The sequence below is a fragment of the Kryptolebias marmoratus genome, linkage group LG12, assembly GCF_001649575.2.
Source record: "Kryptolebias marmoratus isolate JLee-2015 linkage group LG12, ASM164957v2, whole genome shotgun sequence".
Classification (NCBI taxonomy): Eukaryota; Metazoa; Chordata; class Actinopteri; order Cyprinodontiformes; family Rivulidae; genus Kryptolebias; species Kryptolebias marmoratus.
The window spans coordinates 16,677,595-16,699,621 of record NC_051441.1 but is presented as its reverse complement, the minus strand read 5'-3'; the positions used below and the strand labels follow the sequence as shown (position 1 = coordinate 16,699,621).

General features: G+C 42.1%; 2 protein-coding genes across 3 annotated transcripts in view; one reads left to right on the top strand and one right to left on the bottom strand.

Moving 5' to 3' along the window:
- The first annotated feature begins 69 nt into the window (after positions 1-69).
- On the top strand, positions 70-9,880 carry LOC108236138 (ADP-ribosylation factor-binding protein GGA1). Its single transcript, XM_017416607.3, has 17 exons — positions 70-159; positions 2,548-2,632; positions 3,778-3,853; positions 3,974-4,072; positions 4,182-4,305; positions 4,401-4,501; positions 4,587-4,667; positions 4,907-5,044; positions 5,143-5,224; positions 6,278-6,391; positions 6,481-6,630; positions 6,764-6,837; positions 6,967-7,154; positions 7,696-7,925; positions 8,048-8,217; positions 8,309-8,419; positions 8,535-9,880. The coding sequence occupies exons 1-17, from the start codon at positions 117-119 to the stop codon at positions 8,643-8,645; spliced, it is 1,977 nt and encodes a 658-aa protein (XP_017272096.1). The 5' UTR covers positions 70-116; the 3' UTR covers positions 8,646-9,880.
- Positions 9,881-12,504: 2,624 nt separating this feature from the next.
- LOC108236149 (transmembrane protein 184B) overlaps positions 12,505-22,027 on the bottom strand; it is a 10,704-nt gene continuing 1,181 nt past the window's right edge. The window contains exons 2-10 of one of the 2 annotated variants that reach the window (XM_017416630.3): positions 20,982-21,215; positions 18,299-18,464; positions 15,345-15,435; positions 15,151-15,226; positions 14,932-15,023; positions 14,668-14,837; positions 14,231-14,425; positions 13,919-13,945; positions 12,505-12,953 (exon numbers count right to left, since the gene is read on the bottom strand). In XM_017416630.3, coding sequence (XP_017272119.1) covers positions 12,724-12,953; positions 13,919-13,945; positions 14,231-14,425; positions 14,668-14,837; positions 14,932-15,023; positions 15,151-15,226; positions 15,345-15,435; positions 18,299-18,464; positions 20,982-21,215 — 1,281 coding nt within the window. In that variant the 3' untranslated portion in view covers positions 12,505-12,723. The remainder of the gene's footprint in view (positions 12,954-13,918; positions 13,946-14,230; positions 14,426-14,667; positions 14,838-14,931; positions 15,024-15,150; positions 15,227-15,344; positions 15,436-18,298; positions 18,465-20,981; positions 21,216-22,027) is intronic. The other variant, XM_017416632.3, reaches the window with a different exon arrangement.

Here is a 22,027-nt window from a genome sequence, read left to right as displayed (position 1 = left end):
TAACACTTGCTTTAGTATTTTGTGTGTGAATTTTATTTTTAATCCATTTCCCGTGTCTCGTGACGTACCTGCGCAACTCTCGCGAGACTGAGAAGCGCCGCATAAATCTCGCAGTGATGGCTGCGCCCCCCGACACAGAGAGTTTGGAGTCTCGTATCAGTAAGTGTTTGTCGCTCGTTTCCAAAGAGCCGGTGTTGCCCGACGGCCCGGGGGTTGGCAAATTGTTGTTAGCGAGATGCGGGCGGAGTGGCGGCTCGTTGCAGCGTCACGCAGCGGAGCAGAGAGGACCGAAAGCCCGCCGCCACAGCCAGGATGCTAACCTTTAGCTCCGGAGCTGTACCTGCCAGCTGTCACTGAACACAGCCGGGCGTAGCGTTAGCTTTACGGCCCGACGGCCCTGCCTGTGGGCGGAAGGGTCTCCGGGGCATCGTTCTTCGCGACACGGGCTTAATTATGGGGGTGACAGTTCTGTAGCTTTATTAAAAAAAATGATTAAAAAGAGACTAAACACTTGCCGACAGAAACAGCTAGCTGGTGACACTGTTAGCACCTGTCCTGTTGTGTTCCTCTGGTTGGTGACATGATATCTGGAGGGATCTGACACAGACTTAATAAACTTTAAATTAAGGGTCCTCTCAGTCCTGGAAACCTGTTTAATGTTTTCCATCTCTAAGTATGGGAATAAGAACATAAAGTGTACAAAACGTTTTGGTTTCTAGACCCCAAAGTCAGTGTTTTTCACACTGATTTTGTATGGATGTAGTCACCATAGGTGGTGTCGTCTCTTGTTTGTGGCCATCACTAACTTTATGAAGGTGTATATAAGTACAGACTTTATTCCTTTGCAACTTTCCTGGCAGTCAAAGCAAATACAAACATTTCTGAATGGGAACAGATTGAACGTGTTGTACTGAGGACAACTTTGGTAAAACGGCTTGCTTTTTTTATTCAAAGGTGCAGCTCTCTTCATTTTATCTTTTGTATACACTCTGACAGTGAACAAACATTTACTGAAAATTTATAGTAAAAAGTAAAAGTGCACTATGCAAAATCTGAAAACTTGAGTAAGGGAAAGTTTGGTTAATTAAATGTGTGAATTAGAGGTCGACCAATAGATGTTTTTCTGATGGCCAATATACAACACTGATTTTTCTTTTTTAAATTAATATTGTTTGTCAATATGTATTTTTTATTTATGAGAATATGAAGATAATTGTGTAACTTAAGTATAATTAGCAACCCTAAGAATAACTTGTACACTTTAAAAAAAAAAACACATACAAGAGCATTCTTGCTTAAAAAACCCTAAATTGTGGCCTACAGTAAGCTGATTGTAGGAACTGCTGCTGTATTTTCGTTTTCATACTTAGTTATTATGGCTTTAATCAGTTACCGTCAGGATACACAATGTTTCAGTGTTTTTGATTTGAATTTTCATGCTTCTAACAATTTCTACATCATTAAATGATTGTTTGCGGGTTAACGAAGCTCAAACTCATCAGGGTTTCTGTAAAGACTGAGATAGAAAACAGTAAATATTCCTTGTCTTTGTTTGCAACTAAATTCAGGGATCAGTTACAGAAACTCTCCCGTTAGAGTTCAGAATATCTCGGCTCATTTCATCTGATCTTAGCTCCAAATTTAGCTCCACCGCTCGATTTCCTCTCCTAAATGACTCCTCTTCTGCCGACTCATCCTCGCAGCTTTTAGTCGCCGTTTCTGTTCAGAAGAAGAAGAAAATCTTTACCTTTTCTCCGTCTCTGACTCCGTCGTTCTCCCTCTGACTCTGTCTACATCCGGGGATTATTTTACTGACTAGATATTCATCACACGTCGAGACTGTCTGAAGTGAATTTGTCAATGTTTGAATGTAAACAAATGACTCGTAAATGTTGGCAACAAAACCTGACAGCTGATTTCACTCATTCATTACAAATTATGCCACAGACTTTCGATAATGAATGATGCGTATTTAGTGGTTATTATTATCATAGAGGATGAATATAAACAAAAAATTCAAATCAAAAACAGAAAAATTGCAGCTGTTTTGGCTTTAAGTATGAACCGGTCTGGCCGATTGCCTTTTTTTTTAAGTGGAGATCTCGACCACATGAAGTCTGTTTATCAGCCTATTCCTAGTTGGAACCCTGATTAATTTTTGCATTAATAAAATACATTGTATTTTACATTGTATAATAAATACATTGTATAATAAAATACATTGTATTTTATTATTTGTACTGTTTTTTAAGTGCTTCTGTAATAAAAACAAAGTGTTTAAATTACAATTTGTAGGAAACTCATGCACAAAATTAAACAAACACATTTGATGGTGATAGTTTACTTCCTTTTCATATAAGTACATATAGTTAAATGGTAGAGTAAAAAACTAAAACTACAAATGCATCATTTAATGTGAAAACATTTTTCATTTCTTAAATACATGTTTTAAGCTGTATTAGATCATTTTACCATATATTTCTGTCATATCATAGCAATGCTGTTATTTATAGACTAAAATCCAGCGCGTTACTTCTTACTTTTCAGACCGAGCCACAAACCCCCTGAACCGAGAGACAGACTGGAGCAGCATCCACGCCTTCTGTGAGCAGCTCAACAATGATTTAGAGGGGTAAGAGACTGAAGGCTCCTAATGTGGTCTCCAAGTCATTCTGTAACCGTAACCTGGCTGTTATAAAGATAAAGTTATTAACTGAGGATTTAACATCAGAAATGACTGGTTTTCATGTTAAAGCTTAAGTAATCCAGTATTCCCCACTTTTTATTAAAAATTGGTTTTTCTTTGCACATTACTCAGAAGAAAAATAGATACACTTTATTAATCCCAGCATGGGAAGTGTTTTTGAATAAATAAATTAATGTCGAAACTATAAACAAACTCTAGAAAATGTATAAAAACCATTGAGCATGATGTCATAACTTGTCTGAAGGGGAAAAAAAGCTTCAGGTGTTTTTAAAAAAAAATCAACACAGTCGGTGCACAATAATGGAGGTGCAACAACTCGAAAGAAGTAATCCCTTTGGGTTTTAAAAACATAAAATTAACTACAAATAAGACCCCTTTTCACACAAGCTCGGACCTCCAGAACCTGCTAGAACATGTCTGGATTGGAGCCAGTTTGAAAAACCTCCTTTGTGACTCTGCTACACTCTTAGTTTTCACCAAATCAGTTTTTCTTGCTGCTTTCCAAATGCTCTCCTGCGACCTCACCAAGCTCCATACACGGCACGCCAGTTTGTTCTCATGACCTTGTCATGATCGTGTTTGTAGCCTATATGAAGCCAGCGAGGCGAGTCCTGCTTCAAATTAAGGACGACAAGGTGCACCGAAGTCCCGCATCATGGATATTCTACCCCTGTGCATCACTCAGGATCCCAGTACTCTGCCACCATGAAGATAAACCATCACAACCCCACAACAGAAGCTTTGTGCCTCCTTAAAACCCTCCATGATCCATCACATGTAATGGAGAGCCCACTGCGTTCTTAAAACACTCCTGAAGTCCCCCAAAAAACTGTTCACAGCTTCTAATCTCTGCTTAAATGACTCGAGAGGCTGAGTTTAAGAGCAAGACAAACATTTACTAAAGTGTTTGACCACGTCCTGAGTAAAGTGAAGTACTTCTTGTTAACCAATGAGGAGAAGGTAAAGCTGTATCATGTGTTTAATAGCCACTGAGCGTAAAGATTGTAAAAAAAGATTGTTTGCATGTCTAATGTTAGTTTAGGAAATGACACGTTTAATGTGTGTTGCAGACCTCAGCTGGCCACCAGGCTCCTGGCCCACAAGATCCAGTCCCCACAAGAGTGGGAGGCCATGCAGGCACTTTTAGTAAGTTCAGGACCGAACCAGTGTCTCTCGTTCAGAATGATAGCACCGTGATGAAGAACACCTCACTGGCCCCCTTTTTTTTTCAAATAAAATAATTTGTTTGCTCTGTTTCAACGCAAGGTTCTGGAGACATGCATGAAGAATTGTGGGAAAAGGTTTCACAGCGAGGTGGGCAAGTTCCGGTTTCTTAACGAACTGATCAAAGTGGTTTCTCCGAAGGTAGGGCCGTCCAGAGTGTCTCTGCGAGCACCAGTGTTTGTTTCAGACCATCCCTTTTCCTTCATTCTTTCCCTTTTTATCTTGTTTTTATTCTCCATCGCCGGCTCAGTATTTAGGCTCACGCTCCCCGGAGGCTGTAAAAAAGAAAGTTTTGGAGTTGATCTACAGCTGGACTCTGGGTTTACCTGATGAGACCAAGATCTCTGACGCCTATCAGATGCTTAAGAAACAAGGTGAGGAGCTTGAAAGTTATATTTTTCAAAATCCAAAGTGGACGAAAGAAAGTGAAGAAAGTCTTTCTTGTCGTGTTGCGTTTCTATAAATAAAGGTATCATTAAACAAGACCCCGAGCTGCCGCCTGACAAACTACTGAACCTTCCTCCACCCAGACCCAAGAATACCATTTTTGAGGATGAAGAGAAGTCAAAAGTAAGGACTTGACCTGTAATATTTAACAACCAGTCATTTATATGAATGCTTTCGTTTACCTCGGCTCTTCACTCTGTTCGCTCAGATGCTGTCTCGCCTGTTGAACAGCTCGCACCCCGAGGACCTAAAAGCTGCCAACAAACTCATCAAGGAAATGGTCCAAGAGGTAAACTTCCCTTTCCTCCTTCCTGCTCCTTTTTACACATCACATTTACTGTAGATTAATAACTTCTTTACCTCTCGTTATAAAGAAAATACTCACTTTTTATTGGCCTCCGGCTCATGTCGCAGTGAACTTTACGTACACGTTTTCAGCTACGTTACTGTTAAAAGTTTCCGGAGTGCACTTGTTTGTGGTCGAATCGGACATGTGTTGACGTCTGCGAACGCGTCGCCGGGTTTCAGGATCAGAAGCGGGCGGAGAAGGTGTCGAAGCGAGTGAACGCCATCCAGGAGGTGAAGGAGAGCGTCGCCCTGCTGACTCAGCTCCTGCAGGACTACGACGGCACCGCCACCAATCAGAGCAACGCCGAGCTGATACAGGTGAAGCAAACAAAGGCGGCGATCCTTTTATTCAGTCACTTGTGTTTGAAAACTGATCGCAAGAATTTAATGTGGTGTTTGTGTATCCGTGTGGTCAGGATTTGTACCAGCGCTGTGAGAAGATGAGGCCCACATTGTTCAGGCTGGCAAGTGATACGGAGGACAACGACGAGGCTCTGGGTGAGCAACATGTTTGTTTTTTTTATCAGCTATTAAGTAGACTTTAAATTTGAAAAATCCATGGTGTTTGAAGCTGAAGATGATTGTTGCATCATTCAGGCGTTCACAGTGGTGCCTGGTTTTATTGTGTTGGTGACTCTGTGATGATAAGGCTCTAAGTTTGCCTCAAAGAATATGTTTTAAAGGTGATGTTCGACTTGATTGTCAGTAGGAGTATCTACTATTGGTGTCTGTAGAAAGCAATGTTGTAGATAGCTCTTTGAATGACCTCAGTTTGGAGAAATTGAGGTTATTTCTGACAGCAATGATGAGCTAATGACTAGTCTGAGAGAGGTCGAGACCAAAGTGGGTTGCGGCCTTCTACTCCTTAATTCTCAAAACTTTCAAAGCAGTTCATGCAAAGGCAATTTTATGTACATCACTTATCAGTTTCACGTTACATGGTTAATTAAATAGAAGTTTTTGGATGATTTTAAGCACAAATAGCGGCAGCAGCTAGCTAATGCACATCCTACAGGAATATTATATTTCTGCTGGAATAACTGTGTAATGGAAAACTGAAGGTAATGTAAAGATATAACCTAAAAAAAAGGAGGTGTGCTCAGTAAGGACAACAGGTTTGCAGAGAAGCCAGTGTTCCTATATGAAGACACGGGTCTCAGGACGTTAAATAATAGCGTTTTATTGTTTTAACTGCTGCAAAATGTTGAAAATTGAAGTTTTAAGACTGTAAAACCAGATTTGAGCTAATAATGGCTAGTACGATGAAGCCACACAAAGCAGAGTTTGCCATCTTGCCATCTTATATTTTTCAGATTTCATAGCAGTTCATTCAGATGTGTATGCTTAAATCTTTACATCGCTGTCAGTTTCACATTACACAGTTATTCTGTCAGAAATATTATAATATTCCTGCTGGAATTCAGCCCAAGCTGCACTGAATTTGCTGCAGCCATTTGCACTTGCAAATAACACCTGTAAAAGGTGTTTAATGCAAAATAACCAACGGCTCATAATGTCTTCTGAGTTGTTGTTTCTCTCGTCTCCCTGCAGCCGAGATCCTTCAGGCCAACGACAGCCTGACCCACGTCATCAACCTGTACAAGCAGCAGGTGAAGGGGGAGATCGTGAACGGAAACAACACGTTAAACACACAGAAGCCTACAGGTGGGTAAAAACACACGGACTGCATGGGTTTAAAATGAGCTGAGAGTAAAAATCTTTTTTTTTTGTTTTAAATCCATTTCTTCCTGCAGGAGGGACGGCACTGCTGGATCTGTCTGGACTGGACACTTCGCCCCAGTCGCCCCCTTCCTTTCCCGAGTTTCCCACTCCGACAGACAGTCTCACCGCTCCCTCACAGGAAATGGGGATCAGTCTCCTTGACGACGAGCTTATGTCACTTGGTAACTTTTCTTTTTAAGTTGCATTAAGGTGCATTTGGGTTAAACTTGTCCAGGGCTGGGCTACACTGGGGTTTTCTCCTATTTTAGGATTGAAACACTTGAAACCTTTTCTCATAATCTAAATCTTACATAGGTCTAAGTGAAGGAACACACACTTCCAACCCCCCCTCACAGCCTGAGGACTCCACAGCGTGGGACTCCTTCCAGGTGAGGGACCAGAAAATGGGTTTATGGACTGAATCACTCCTGTTTACCAAATACACCCAACCAGTTTAGTCTTTCCTGTTCAAAGTCCCTGATAAGAAATGTGCGGGCTCACTCCGGTTCTTCTCACAGTCCTCTGACAGCATTGACGCGGACGTCCCGGCAGCCCCCAACCTCCTCCTGAGTCCCGATCCCCCCTCCCACCCTCAGCCGCCTTCGTCTGGACCCACTCAGGGGAACTCGGCCCTGGATGAGTTGGACCTGCTGGGGAAGACGCTGCTGCAGCAGTCCCTGCCTCCAGAGGGCCTGCAGGTCAAATGGTAGCTATAATTTAAGAGAAGAGCTGTTTTCACGTGTCCACTGCAGGACTTAAATGTCCTAGATGATTGCAGAGGTCATTCTCATTGGACAGGTTTCCTCCCTGCCTTCAAAGTATAGACTCAATCTGTAAATTCTCAGGACGTATGATGAATCAAAGATGACAACTATATGTGCTTGCATCAGTTCTGTCTCATTATCACCCCGTCCTTTTCACACATGGACAGCTAAAGACTTAAACATTACTGCTAATTTTATTGCAAAATGGCAACAAGATGGCCCTAATACTTTGAGTTTTTCCTGAGTCTGCTCAGTGTGTAGTATAAGTAGGTCAGCTGATAAGAATGAAAGATTTCTGTGACTTTTAGAACCTTAGATAAACTTGTGATGGAGTAACGTTCTTTAAAATGCTGTTACTCCTAAGGAGATTGTTATTGTCATGTTGTAAATGCACTTCAAGTTAGTTTTTAATGTTAAAATGAATCAGTACTAAATTAAAAAGAAGAACAAGAACCTAAACATTGTTCCTTTTTCTCCTTTAAGGGACAAGCAGCAGTCCAAACCAACTCTAAGAGATCTCCAGAATAAATCTGGAGCCACCGTCGGCCCGCCCCCCGTTCTGCCCTTCGGCTCCGATCCCCCCGCTCCTCTTCCGAACTGTCTGCCCAAACCCGGAGCCACGCTGCTGGACAAGTCCCCGGCTCACTCAGAAACTCTTTCTGCAGAAGTTACTCTGGCTAATGTTTTTGTACCACTAGAATCCATAAAACCCAGTAAGTAAAGCTTCCAGTTATGCAGTAAGAGATGGATTTTATTTTAAACCAGTTTAATTTCCAATACCTGTACGACATACTAAAAAATACAAGAAATGCTCTTTATTTTGGCCTCTCCTCAGGTAGTCTTTTACCTATAACCGTGTTCGATGGACACAGTCTGCGAGTCCTGTTTCACTTTGCCCGGGACTCGCCTCCGTCTCGACCCGACGTGCTGGTGGTGATCGTCTCCATGTTGTCTTCAGCCCCCGCTCCTGTCACCAACATACACTTACAGGTTACTGCTCCAAAGGTGAGCAGGGATTACGTTTAGTCTTAAATGTGACACACTGCTGCTGACGTCATCAATGTAAATGTTTCTCATGTGTGTGTGTGATAATCAGTGTTTGGCAGTAAAGCTGCAGCCTCCGTCAGGAACTGAGCTCCCAGCTTTTAATCCCATCCTCCCTCCTGCTGCTATCACCCAGATCCTGCTCATAGCAAACCCAAACAAGGTAGCTAACGATTTCCAGCCAGCTAGATGCAGAATTAGCTTTTGTGTAGCGAACTATTGCGCTCTCTGTAGTGAGGAGTTTCTGAACGTTGTTTGTGTGTTTTTCCCCTCCTCAGGAGAAGGTTCGGCTGCAGTACAGACTAACCTTCGCCATGGGAGAGCAGGAGCACAGCGAGAGCGGCAGCGTAGAACAGTTTCCTCCTCCGGAGAAGTGGGGGAACCTATAGCATCTAAACCCAAAACCTGACAGACTTTCTGCTTTTCGGACTCGGAGCCCCCCTTCTCCCCTCCCGCACACTCCGCCTCATTCGGTTTTCCTTTGCAGTCACGTCGAACCTTCGCCGGATCGGTATTGTTTTCTGGGGATTATACTCATGCTCAGTGTGACGTGTATGCTTTGCTCTGAACTAGTCACGTGCGTCTTAGTGTGTCTGTGTGTGGCTGCACTGAAACAAGCCTGCAACTGCTTCCTCGAAGCTGTCGGTTTTGTTTTAATTTTCTTATTTTAACAGTGTGCATATTCATTTCCCCCCCCACACTTTTTTTTTTACTTTCTGAACCATCTTGTTTCCCTTCCGCTCAGCATGCTCTGCGAACAAGCAACACAACATCTGCAAAATCAAACACAAAGTCACAGTTAGACTCAATTTGCAAAACTGTTATATTTCATTAACTTGGTGGTTTAGTTCGAGTCGAATCACTTTCTGGTTGCAGGTTGCTTTGATCGTACCTTTCTTTTTTTTTGGTCATTTCTTCTTTGTTGTGTCACGAACAAAATCTACTGTAACATCAGAGTTGTGTAATTTCTGCCATATGTGCCTCTTTTTGAAGTTTTAACATAGTTTTATTTTTCTCATCTGTTATATGTTACATTTGTCTGTGTGTCTGGGTTACAAATCGGCAAAATTTCTAGTCATATCTTTTAATGTGATTTAAGTTAAAGTTACATCTTTGATCGTAGTATTTAAGTTATTTAATTGCTGAAGCATTTATCGGGTCAAATTGAATATCAGAAACTTGAATATATGCAAACTGAGCGGCTCTGTGGTGCAGCGTTTGTCTCAAACTCGTCTGACTTGTTTAAAATAAGGAATCAGCGCTGCATGTCAAACCATACTGAACACTTCTCCCCCCTCACAGGCTCTCAGCATCATTCCACTGTATTAATTTCCAGTAAAACTGCTTTGTAAATGCCAGCGATGGCGCATCAGTTATGTACATTTGACCTGTGCAGTGTGCAAAGAGCATAATGATAAAATATTCTAAATGGGGAAAATAAAAGTTTTTCTTTTTTTTTGCACCCCTTGGTGATGTAAAGGAATGTTGTTCCTCTGCAGAAAAAGACACAAATGAGAAATTTTATTCAACATTAAAAGCAAAGTGTAAATAAAATGAATTTACTGTGGCTGCTGCAAAGATGTTTAAACTGATGATCTGACAAGTAAATCAAAAATGAGTCTGACTTGTTCTAAATGCCGACTTCAGCACTGACAGTCCAGTAACATCAACATCTTTTCACATTAAAGGAAAATTTAAATCTTTGTTTATCTTGACTGAGCTCCAGACACCATAATCTCTGAATCTCTTTATAAAGAAGCTCCGTGCTGATCAAGTTTCAGACAGAAACAAGTTTACATACACACACCTACCTGTAATAGACCCGGGAAGCCTGGCTCACATTTAGAGGTATATTACAAACAGAAGCATTATTTTCAGCCTGATGGAGACGATACAGAAAACAGTGAGGGCCCCATCAGGCTCATTATGGGCTGGGGTGTGTGAACTGCCGAGCTATTAGAGGCACCACCTGACTGATCCCTTGACTGGTGCCCACCTGGAGATGTTATTGCTGTTCCTCTGATAGTTGGAGGCTTGTCAGCCCCCATCCCTGCTGCTGCAAGCTCTGAAAGAGCTGCCACCTCCACCCACAGAATACACACGTCCATCACACTCGCCCTGGTACGTCAGGTTGGGATTGTTAGAACTGGAGCCAAAAGAGTAAAAAGATTTAAAAAAAACATATACAGTAAAGTTTGTGGTAGCATCAACTCAACACATACGTCCCTCCCCTCCTCATAGCTGATGACGAACTTTACGTTCTCCACATCTTCATAAATGTGGAGAAATTGTGATGTTGGATTAGTTACAGCAGGGGTGTCCAACCCTGGTCCTGGAGGGCCACTATCCTGCATGTTTTACTTGTTTCTCTGCTCCAACACACCTGATTTGATTAACGGGCTTCTGCAGAACATGAAGAGGTGATTTAACCACTGAATCAGGTGTGTTGGAGCAGGGAAAGTAAAACCTGCAGGATTGTGGCCCTCAGGGACCAGGATTGCCTTCCCCTGAGTTACAGGGATGGAAAGAATACACTTAACTAAAACGACAAACTAAATTTTGCTTTTGAAGCGAGGGATATTCAGACACCTGCCAAACACCTATCAACACCTTACCTGTCAGCTGATAAGATCCTGGTACTTGGCGTGTTAATCACTAATCTTATTCTAACATCATAACAAAGCTTTTAGCTTTTACACAATCGCAGGCAGTTTACATGCAGTGTCATAGTGTCTAAATCTGACAAACACTTGGAGACAAATGTGTATTTTTTTTATTTGTCCTTTATTCCCTTTGCAACACCAACAGAAACAAGTTTAATGTCAAAACATATACCCAATATACATATTAAAAAGTATACAACTAAAAATGAAAATAATAAAAAGCTCCAGTATACAAACAAAGCACTATAGCAAGCAATGTCATTACAGTCATCACCATAAATATGTCACAGTGCTTCAGTGGACCCTATTTACACAACCCACAGTTTGCTGCTTTAAATCTGACTTTACACAAACTTCAAACTATATTTTATAGTGTCATATAATCAATATGCTTGAGCTAGATATGCTATTACCTGAGGGCTAAAGTTAGGGTAATAACTTTCCCTTAAATAAGAGACATTTTAATGTTTCAGTAACTGAACTGCACAGGAGTGTTATTGGTACCTGTCTGAAGGAGTCCAGCTGTGCTTGGACCATGTCAGATTTAGGATGACAAACAGCAGCCAGCACTGAGTGAGAAGCTAATAAAACGTGGTTTATATCATCTTATGGAGGAAAGAACAAAACAAAACAGCAGAAGCCAAATAATCATTTGCATCCTTGAACACAATTTGAGCCTTTCAAATAAAAGCACAGGATAAAATGTATATATTAGGAATGTGAAAGAACTGAGATTTAAAGCCTCGTCTGCATCCAGACACAGCTGTGCGGCGCTTCCCTGTCTGTGATGATGCCGTTACAAGCAGCACCAGCAGGGGCGGGCCTGATCTCTGCGCCAGGAGTTTAAAGATTACAGTCCACAGAATATCATAGCTGGCCTGCTTCTTCAGTAATCTGTAATCTGCGTGGGTGCTGTCCTCACACTAGTCCCTCCGCCCACGCTTTAAAAAAAAAAAAAGAAATCTCGTACAGCTGTTTCAAACAACATCCTCCCAGAGTCGGACCAGCAGCTAAAGTCAAAATTACACTTTTTAGTTTTACTGAATCAAACAAGCTCACAAAAAATGACAAAATATAGAATATATTGTATAACATTTCTAAATGACTCTGTTTACCCCAACAACCAGTTTTTAAATGATTTATGTTTTAAGTCAAACAGGAAATATGAAATATTGTTTTGTGATTAAAACTGGTACATTGAAAGCCAGCTTGTTTTGTTACCTTTGTTTAAATATAAAGCGATTCTAAACTCAAAGACAGCGTGTCTTATTCAGCGGGGTTCTGCCTTCTTGTTTGGACAACATTTTACTTAGAAAGGCAGAAGGAGGAAAATGAAAGAATTAAAGAAGAAGCCATGTGTTTCAGATGAAGATGGCACGTTTTGTTTGTCCTCTGGCTTATTTCTGTGACAACTTTCCTGCTGTACCTGTTAAAGTGCATTATTAAAGATGCTAAATGCAGGCACGGTGATTTGTACTGATCCAGATTCAGCCTTGGTAGTGTATTATTTCCTGTAACAGCCCCAAACTGCAGCTGCAATATGACATCCACAGCCCCAACTTCACAACATTTTCCTTTTCTTTACGCTCATAACATTCACCCATGTCTCTACCGCTGCAGTAGTCCACCGTTTTTTTTTTTTAAGTTTAAGAGAAATCTGAGCTTTCGTTGTAATCCAAAATAAAAACTAATTCCACCTTTCATGATTAAGGCTTACACAGAAGATCTGATCTGTCTCACACGGCGGAGAATAATTCAACATGGACCACAGAGGCGAGGCGAGGCTTCAGAGAGCGGATCGGGCTCAGAACTCGTCGTCAGAGCTGAGCAGAAGGGTCTTCTCGTTGTCTCCGCGGGTGCTGAGGTTGCTGTGGCTGCGGGACAGGGACGGCCCCCCGCCTCGCTCCAGCGTGGACTGCTGCGTGTACTGCTGATAGGCCGGGGAGAAATTATGGATGGCGTCCTGGACCATATCCCCTGGGTTCATGGTCTCCTTAAGGCTGCTGGAGATGCTCTTCATCGGGGCACAGCGGCCTGGAGGCAAAGTTGAAAATGTAAAAAAAAATTAAAGAAAGGGACACAAGTGAAAACAAACGTGGCCAGTACTCATGGAAATAAAAAGATTAACATAATATTTGCAGAATAAAACACTTCCTGAATATCTATTTTGTCATATTTGGCCAAGATGTCTGCTTTGGTTTGTGTCTGCTTTCTCCTTTAGTAATTATGACTACAGGCTGGTTATTACAGTCTTGCAAAACACTGTTTATATCACCACCTGCTGACAACACTATGAAGTTCAGTTTAATCACTCAAAATCAAGTTTAAAAACAGAGCACAGAGTGCGTTTTATATTATGTACTTGTTTCAAAGTTCTCTCCACAGCCTAACGGTTCTCATTATTGGGCTTAACCTAAGTAAGGTTTATGTTTGTTTATCTGGCCTGTGAGATCACATTTCATACGTATTATAACCACCCTGCAGGGATCAGAAACAGCTGATAGAAAGGAAGGCATGCACAATAAATACTACTGTCTTTTAGTTTAAATGTTATCAGTAAACTATATTTGTTCTGATTCCTAAGTAAGCTTTCCTGGGAAAAGTTAAGTTTGTATCTCTGTGTGAATATTTGGACATAAAACACTTGAAAAACGAAGCAAATTTTAGCATCTAAAACGTGCAGATTAATGGGTGCTGGTAGGAGGGCTGGAAAGTGCCGCTCTAACATATCAAAGACAAAAATATCAGAAAGGAAGGGTGATGATTTTACAACGCTTACAATAAAGACAGTCAGAACACAAAAAGTGCTAAAAGAAATACATTTAACAATCACAGATGAAATAAACTGACAGCTAATAAATTTAGTTAAACAAAAAAAAAGTCCTAAAAGAATGTCCACATGGTGCACAACTCCATAACACAAACAAAAAGAAAAAATGACTCTTTAACTTCAGTCCAACAGAAACACAGACTGTGACCAGTGAAGACAAAACACCTACCGTATTGTCCATAGATAGGAAATGAGCCTTTTAGTGCCGCACAGGGAGAAGAGAAGCAGAAGACAAAGAGAGACAAGGGACAAAAGAAAAGTCAAGATGAAAATGTAGGTAAAGCTAACAGCAGAAGAAAAGGAGAGCGACTCATAACAGTCATTGTGTTGAAGACGAGAATCGGAGGGAGGAATACAGAGAGGTTGGTCCTGAAGGACTGCTGACATCAGACTGAATCAGGAAACCAGAGTGATTCACACAGAAATCCCACGACTCGGTCATCGTTTCTCACGACAGAGCGGAGCCGCGCTTGTCGCTCACCGTACGAGTCCAGCCTTTTGTCCATGTAGACCTTGTAAGTGAAGGCGTGGCGCAGCGCGACGGCAGCGAAGAACATCTCGATGCAAATGATGAAGTTTTGGTAGCCGGCGGCAACCGTGCCCTCGCCCACGGAGAAGTCGGCCGAGTTGATCTGGGGGATCGCGCCGCATTTCTCCAGGATGGCCAGCAGCATCCCTGCAACGCATACAGGAAGTGTGGGAAAAGCAAAAAAAAAAAAACACAGACGTTTTATAAAGTTAGTGCATTAGATCTGTGCACGAAAAACACTTTGAACATTAGAACACCTCTCTAAACAACTTGGTGAGATAAGATACACAGTTCATGAGGATGATGGCCAATAACGTTTATGTTTCACACCGACAAGACAAAAACTAGGGAAACAGATCTTAAAAAGCTCAAAAACAACTCTCTCTTACCCTGCCAGAAGGAGAGAAAGATGACCGACTTGACCATGAAGAACTTGAGCACGGGGTTGTAGGGGACGAGCAGCTCACGCGTAGCAAAGTAGAAGAGGAAGAGCGCGTAGAGCGACAAGCTGACAGAGATGTTATAAATGATCATGATGTACAGGTAGCCACTCGCCACACTGCAGGAGACGGACACAGAAAGGGAAAAAACAAATCACTTAAATCCTGACAAACCTGGCAGGCAAGTCAGAGTAAGCTGCTGGATAAACGTACTTAAAGTCTCCATCTTTGTACTTCCCGAAGGCTTGAAGAATGACAGTGATCACCGCCATCAGGGGTTTGACCACGCAGAACTGGAGAGTAGCCTGACGATGCAAGAAAAAAAAAAAGATGTGGGATACCAGTGATAACTGAGGAATGCAGGTATATTTTGATTCTACATAAAAATCAGTAATAACATCATACTAAGAGGTTTCTGGGTGACATGAATACCTGTTTACAAAACCTGAGGAACCCGATGGAGTACGTCTTCCCCCACAAACAACAGGTCCCATACACGCAGCTTGACCTAAAGTGAGGCAGAATACAGGCTATCTTCATGTAAATCCATTTTTTTGTGAACAATTACACTAGAAAAAACAAAGAGGGTCACGGCAGGAAGTAGAGACGGCAGCACTGAGACTTACTCAATGGGTTTCCCTCTGATTTCAGCCATGATGGCGCTCTCTCCTCCCAGATACTCATAACACAGACTCAGAAAGTTGTAGATGACAAAGGCTGCAAGGGGTGACACGTACAAAAAGAGAGTTACTCGGGGTCCATATTTCAGTTTGCGTATTTGCAGTGTCTCGTGCTGTAAGCAGATAGGCCTCTTCAGAAACTGAAACGTTGCCTCATCTCATCGACGATCACGTCAGGGAGAAACTTACACAGCTGTAAGCGTACGAGGAAAAGGACTGTCGGCGCAGCTCCCCTTAATTACGGCTAAATTCTGCTGATTCGCGACTGCTGAGTTTGGCAGATTCAGGCAGAGAGGTGAGTCATACCCATCGGGGCAGCTCACAGATGACTGGGTGATGCTCGTCAGGGAGCGTAATTATAGCGTTGCTCGCCGGCGCGGAGAAAGCGAACGATGACAGCGCACCTGTGGGAGCGCTGGTGAGGAACGCAAGCCCTGGGGACGGCTCGCGTTCGTGGAGCCCTGCCACACAACAGAGGACGGGATGTTGACGTTTGTTTAGATGCCATTTTGTATTCCTCATTTCATCTGTTGTCGGGATTTTAGGCACAAACTGTAGAACTGGACTCCAAAATTAAATCTGTGTTCGATGTTTACTCCTAGTAAGCAAATGAACATGACAGTTCCATCTAGTCCCATGTAGTCATCGATCATTTTTTTGTCTCCTTTCCGGAAAAATAACACGCAATTTAAACAAAGCTGACAGGACCGCACACCGATCGCAGTGATTGGTGTGCCTGAGTGAGCAGAATGTTCTCCATCTGCTGCTCCAGGTGTATGCCGGCCTATTTCAGGGCAACCCAAACGCTGCCCGCGCTCTCTTTCTGCTTTTGCTGTTTGGAAATGGCTGAGTTTATATTTGCAGCGTACTGAAAACGCCCACCAGAACGCAGTCAGCAGCACAGGGCTGGCTTTGTCAGTACTGCAGACTCACACAACTGTATTTTTACCCACACACACACACACACACACACTGTGCTCACGTGCCTTTAAAACTGAAAAGCACGAGCGGTGCATACAATGAAATTGGTAAAGCACACTTTTTTGGGCAAAACAATCAAAAGATAATAGATTCAATAATTGATACAAGAACATTTGAATTCTTTAGTTTTTTTCAGACAACACCTAATTGTTTAAAAAAGTATAACTCACTTCTGAAAGCCTTTCTAAAAACATATGAGATAAAAAACGAACTGAAACGTTTTGTACCATCAGTCTGAGAGTGCACAATGGCTCCTGTTTAGGATTTAAATCCTGCAGCTCGTTAGCAGACTTAAAATGATCTCGGTTCCTTTTTCAATGTCCTGAATTCAGAGCACAAGAGATTTTAATGACTTTTTTGATTATTTGCAACATTGTTCTGAGGAGGGAACTGTGAAGCCAGGTTCAAAAGCTTTAGCTTAAGTTTTCTGGGGTATTTTATGGTGACTTTCAGGGTCCGCTTTGGATCATTACTCTGTTCCTGCAGCTTGATTGAGCCACAGACTGGCTTTGTTGTGTCTTTCAGATCAATACGGCACATTTACTGGAACAGATCATGTGTCAGCTTAACAGACTTTTCTGAACGCTGCCTCGGACAGAAAACCCTGTTAGATAGCAGCTTTTTGTTTTTTCTGCTGAACAAGTGTCAGTTAGCTAAACTTCAATTGAAGATCAATAATGATTTACTTGAATGAGCCCACAGTTAGAGAATTTACCAGACTCCAGAGCTTCACTGAAAACGTTTACAGAGAAAAGTCCAAAAGGACTTAAATGAAGCCTAACAGAGTTTTTAAAGGAAAGCATCAAATATGGCTGAAGACGAGCAGTGAGTTGCAAGTTCGACAAAGCCAGGGAATAAAGCTCTGCAATAGTTTTATATTTTATAGCCATTCAGGTTTGAAACCACTCAGATAGTTTTTAATGCTGAACATACATGATTCTTCACAGGAAACATAAAACATATATCTTCTGCACTATAGGGCGCACTGTCAACAAATGGTCCATTTTCAAATTTTTGTCATATATAAGGCGCATCATCATTTTTGTAACTGGGCGTGCTCCATTCAAAATGGACGATTTTGCTGCTCTAGCGGAGCTAATTCGCCTGTATCAGCATTTATATGATCCCTCTATGAGAGATCACAAAGATAATCAAACCGTTCAAAACTCACGTAAGAATACTGCACCGACATAAGCGTCAAGTATAAACGCCTCCACCGCTCGCTCATGTCTGCACGCCATGTGCGACTCTAACTGAGCCTTAATGCTGCAAGCGGTGCAGCTTTGTAGTTTACCAAAGTACTAAAACATTACAACTTCTTACATATATAAGGCGCACTGTTGTTTTTTTGAGAAAATTGAAGTCTTTTAAGTGCGCCTTATAGTCTGGAAAATATGGTAAGTTAAGCAGTGTTTACCAGGATATGTGTTTGGATGAGTGCCTCATGTTAATTTCATGTTAATTTATGTTGATATAAATGGAGGAAAAACAGCACACCAGCCACTGTTCACCATCATTCTTCATTCGTCTAATCTCTTTAACAGGAATCCCTATAAATCACAGGTGACAATACAATAAAAGATTTCCATTAATATAACCGCAGCCTGACAGGGTGGGTAGTTTCACTTGTGATTTATCTGCTCAAAGGTGAGGTGGTTTTCGAAAGATTTGCTCCTTTTTCACACAGTTGCTAGGAGACTGGTCCTCCTCCTCTCCTGCGATCCCAACAGGCCATGGAGACGTGACAACAAAAGACGGCAACCTTTGTAAATGAAGACACTACAAAGGCCAGCTGCCCCACCGGGGGTTTCACATAAATCCAGCCTCACTCTGTGAGAACACAAAAACCCTCCCTCTGATTATTGTCCTGGATGTAGTTTGATGCAGTCTGACTGCCCTGGGTTTCTTTGGGTGCTTACCTTCGTAGCAGTCTCGGACCGTGTCAAAGTACACGTAATATTCCTCATTGGTGAAGAAAAGAAGGCTGAGCCAGGAATCGAAGGCGTAGATGGGGACGATGAAGAGGATCCTCACTATGTGTCTCTGCTCATTTGGGGAGCTGTAGTAACGCAGGTGCATGTAGATCTGAAATTTTAAAAAAGCAGATAAAGTAAAATAGATAAGTCAGATATCACACACAGGCAATGAGAATGTTTGTGTAAACAGGAAGCTAAAGGTTGATTTGTTAAAAGCATCAGACATGTAATATGGGTGAGAAGAATTGGGGAAGGACATGTAGTGACTGACAGATTCGATGAGACAGGGGGGGGGGTCTGGGTCATTGTTTTCAAAAGTCTCTGCTCATCTGTCTTCATGTCAACACCAAGCGACTGGTTGGAGGTTTCCAAAAACATCTGTTTTAGCTGACCTAAACTGAGTTTATATTCAAACACAATTCAAAATACATGGCTCACATGTGAACGAGGACTTAAATGGAGCATCTTGTTAAGAACTATTGACAAAATCTTAGATCAGCTCCGCTAAAACAGCTGAGTTAATTATGATTTTGTGATACATTCGTTTTCTCAGAGCGATAAACAAGCTGAAACTAAATGCGACCTCATGAAATCTGAATCTGTGCGGACAGTATACGCCCGCCGAGCTAAGCCACTGGAGTGGTGTGAGTCGTGCATGTGTTCACAAACATGAGGGGGTTGTTTTAGGAAACTGACACCGAGCTTTTATCACTCCTATTCAGAGCAGCAGACGGTAACGAGGACAGGGTGAACCTTTTGTCAGCAGCGCCTCCGTCTGCTCCACCCGGCCCCCTTTTCCACTCACACAATGTCCTCCGCACCCTATCACCTTTCCTGGCAGGTAAACGGACACACACCTGGGGTAAAATAACGAAAAGTGGGTGACGACGCGCCAAGCCAGCCAGTGCTTTTGCAGGTATTGTTGCTAGGTGACCTTCTGCTGAACGCACACACACACACACAAACAAACACTCATCTCCTGCTCATTGTTGAGGTGGTAGTGAAGCCAGGAGCACCTGTTGTCTCAATGACAAAAGGCTATTCTTTAACTCTATTTGTGAAGAGCATCAGTAAACAATGACAGCCATCCAGTCCTTGAGGTACAACAGAGCTCCTGCTCAGATAGACTCCTAATAAATATCTCTCTGTAACAGAGGATTAATAAACCAAAACAACAGACAGCACTCACTGAAGCCCACTCAACCTATCAGCAACACCAAGATTAAAGACTTTTAAAGGTACACCACATTTACTACCAAATGTAGACAAACTGCAGCTAGAGGAAAACCCTCTTCAGCACACAGAACCATCTAAATCTGGAGCTGGACATTTTCCAACAAAAACAAAATGTAAAGTAAACCAGCAAAACCAGATTTTATTAAAACATCTTAAATTTGCCTCTGTGGACATGTTAGAAACGATGAATATCTTACTTGTTGTGGATAGTGCTTTGAATGACCTCAGTTTGGAGAAAAACAGTTACATTTTGAGCATTTCTGCTAGTTTTCCATTACGTGTCTCTTCAAACGCGATTCTTTGGTTGTTTTCAAGCACCAATAGCGGGAGCAGCAGCTCGCTGTGGTGCTTCCGGTGCAGCCTGGGAACTTCCCACAGGAATATGACTATATTTTTGCCAGAATAAACAATGTAATGGAAAACTGAGGTTCTAAAATAGTGTTTGCATGAACCAAAGAGCTATCAACAACAGATAAGATATTAATTGTATATAACCTTTTCACAGAACACCACTTCAATGGATATAACCTATCCATTTGAGGCAAATGAAACCAAAACTTGTAGACTTCTTATATGTTTTGGGGTAAAATATGAGTAAACATTTCTTTGTCATGTAAGTAAGGTTACTGGTTGTACTAACAGAAGCACATTAGGAATGAAACTTTCAAATAAGGAAAAAAAACACCCTAAATGTTAGATTTTTTTTTAAACCAAGAGTTAAGTTTATTATCACAAGTCTCAATATCTTGATATTCCAAGAAAGTCTCAATGTGTTTTGAATAAGCATACTAACTATGCTACAAACTTTGGAGAAAAATAATAAAAGTCCTGAAAGTCTCACCTGACATAGACGCCTGGCTGATTTTTTTTAAACAAAACATCAACAAATCAGCAACAAAAGTTAACTATCTGCTGCCATACAAGACAATTAGACCAAGTGTTTCTCTCAATGTGTGATTTTGAAAGATTAGAGGATTTTGTGTGGGACAGATGTGGATAATATACCCATGTTTCAATGTTACACCTCCTGCTTTAAGGGCTTCCTATGTTTGCCCCGTTGGCTGTCCCATACTTGATAAGTTTTATACGACCTCAGTAGCCTAATCTGAACCAAACTGACAAGTTTGAGCAGCTCTTTAATCCTTCAGGTCAGCACACGTCCCACAAACCCGCAACACAGTCAAACTAATCCACTGCACCAACCAACCCAGTCCATCAATGATGTCAGGAAGAATACCTCTATCCTTCGGATGCAACGCTTTCTAAAGAAGAACACAAACGTGCATACAAAGAGTGCTAGATTAACAGGGATCATGGAAAGTCCCTCCAGTCTGTAGATGATCTCAGATCCGATTTTGCCATCAGCAAACTGCCAACGTCAGACTCCTACCTGGTGACATGTGAGCAGAAGAGCCGTCCAGACAAAAAACCCCGATATAGTTTGAGCAGTGGACGTCATGAGGAATATCGGCTCCTCTGGTCTGACCTCTGGGCCGACGGGGGCCCAGGAGGAGTTGGATCCCTTAGGGGCCACGGTGACCGGGGAGCCTGGAGGGAGGCCATCGGGAGAGTTGTTCCCCAACCTCTCCGCCAGGCGCTTGTCTCGCCACAGAAGCTGGTTCATCTGTGAGAACAAAGGGGACTTCGTCAAAAAACACGCTTCATGCAATGCAAGGTAATCTTACCACAGCAATTGAAATAACAAAAATGAGCTGCAGAACCTTCTGTTCTACGTAATGAAATCTGAATAAAACACACAAGACTGCGCTGCGAACTAAATCTCAAGCCAGCGAGCTCTGATGTTGGAGAGAAAAAAAAAGGCAGAAAAAGTAGGGCAGTGCACAGATCTAAAAAATGCAAAAGATATTGTGCGGATGTGATGTGAACACAAGACAGAGTGGAGGGGTGAGAGGTAGGTGGGCGATTAGAGAAACCACATTTCTGGTTTTGTTTCATAGGGAATCAGGCTTAGCACAGAAAAAACAAACTAAATCAAATATCAGGGGGCAACTTTAGTCGAATTCACACTAGAAAGTGTGTAGACGTGCTTCCAATGTGCTCCTCTGCTCCATAAATGTAAAGCAAAGCACAGATCCAAGAGCCCAAATTGAAGCACGTGAACATGCAGACCCAACGATCCAAGAACATCCCTGTAGGATCACCTCAACAACTACGTCTGAGTTTTAGAGAGGCAATAATGTAATTGTTCACAGCTAAAACTAATTTCACAATGGCTCCCAAAACCCTTTTCCTGTACAAGGCTAAATATAGGCCAGAGGACGGTGTGGTCATGGATGACTCATGCCACTTGCCTGAAACTCAATAAGCTTGTGACACAATGCAGCAGCAGATCACACAAACACACAGGCACCAGAAAGGGGTTTTAGTTAGGTAAATAAACATCTGTGTGTGTGTGTGTGTGTGTGTGTGTGTGGG

Excerpts from the sequence above, each read along its gene's own strand:
- LOC108236138 (XM_017416607.3), top strand. The coding sequence starts at position 117 with ATGGCTGCGCCCCCCGACACAGAGAGTTTGGAGTCTCGTATCA. Across the intron at positions 5,045-5,142 it reads GCAACGCCGAGCTGATACAG|GATTTGTACCAGCGCTGTGA; the intron begins GTGAAGCAAACA and ends CCGTGTGGTCAG. Across the intron at positions 7,926-8,047 it reads ACTAGAATCCATAAAACCCA|GTAGTCTTTTACCTATAACC; the intron begins GTAAGTAAAGCT and ends GCCTCTCCTCAG.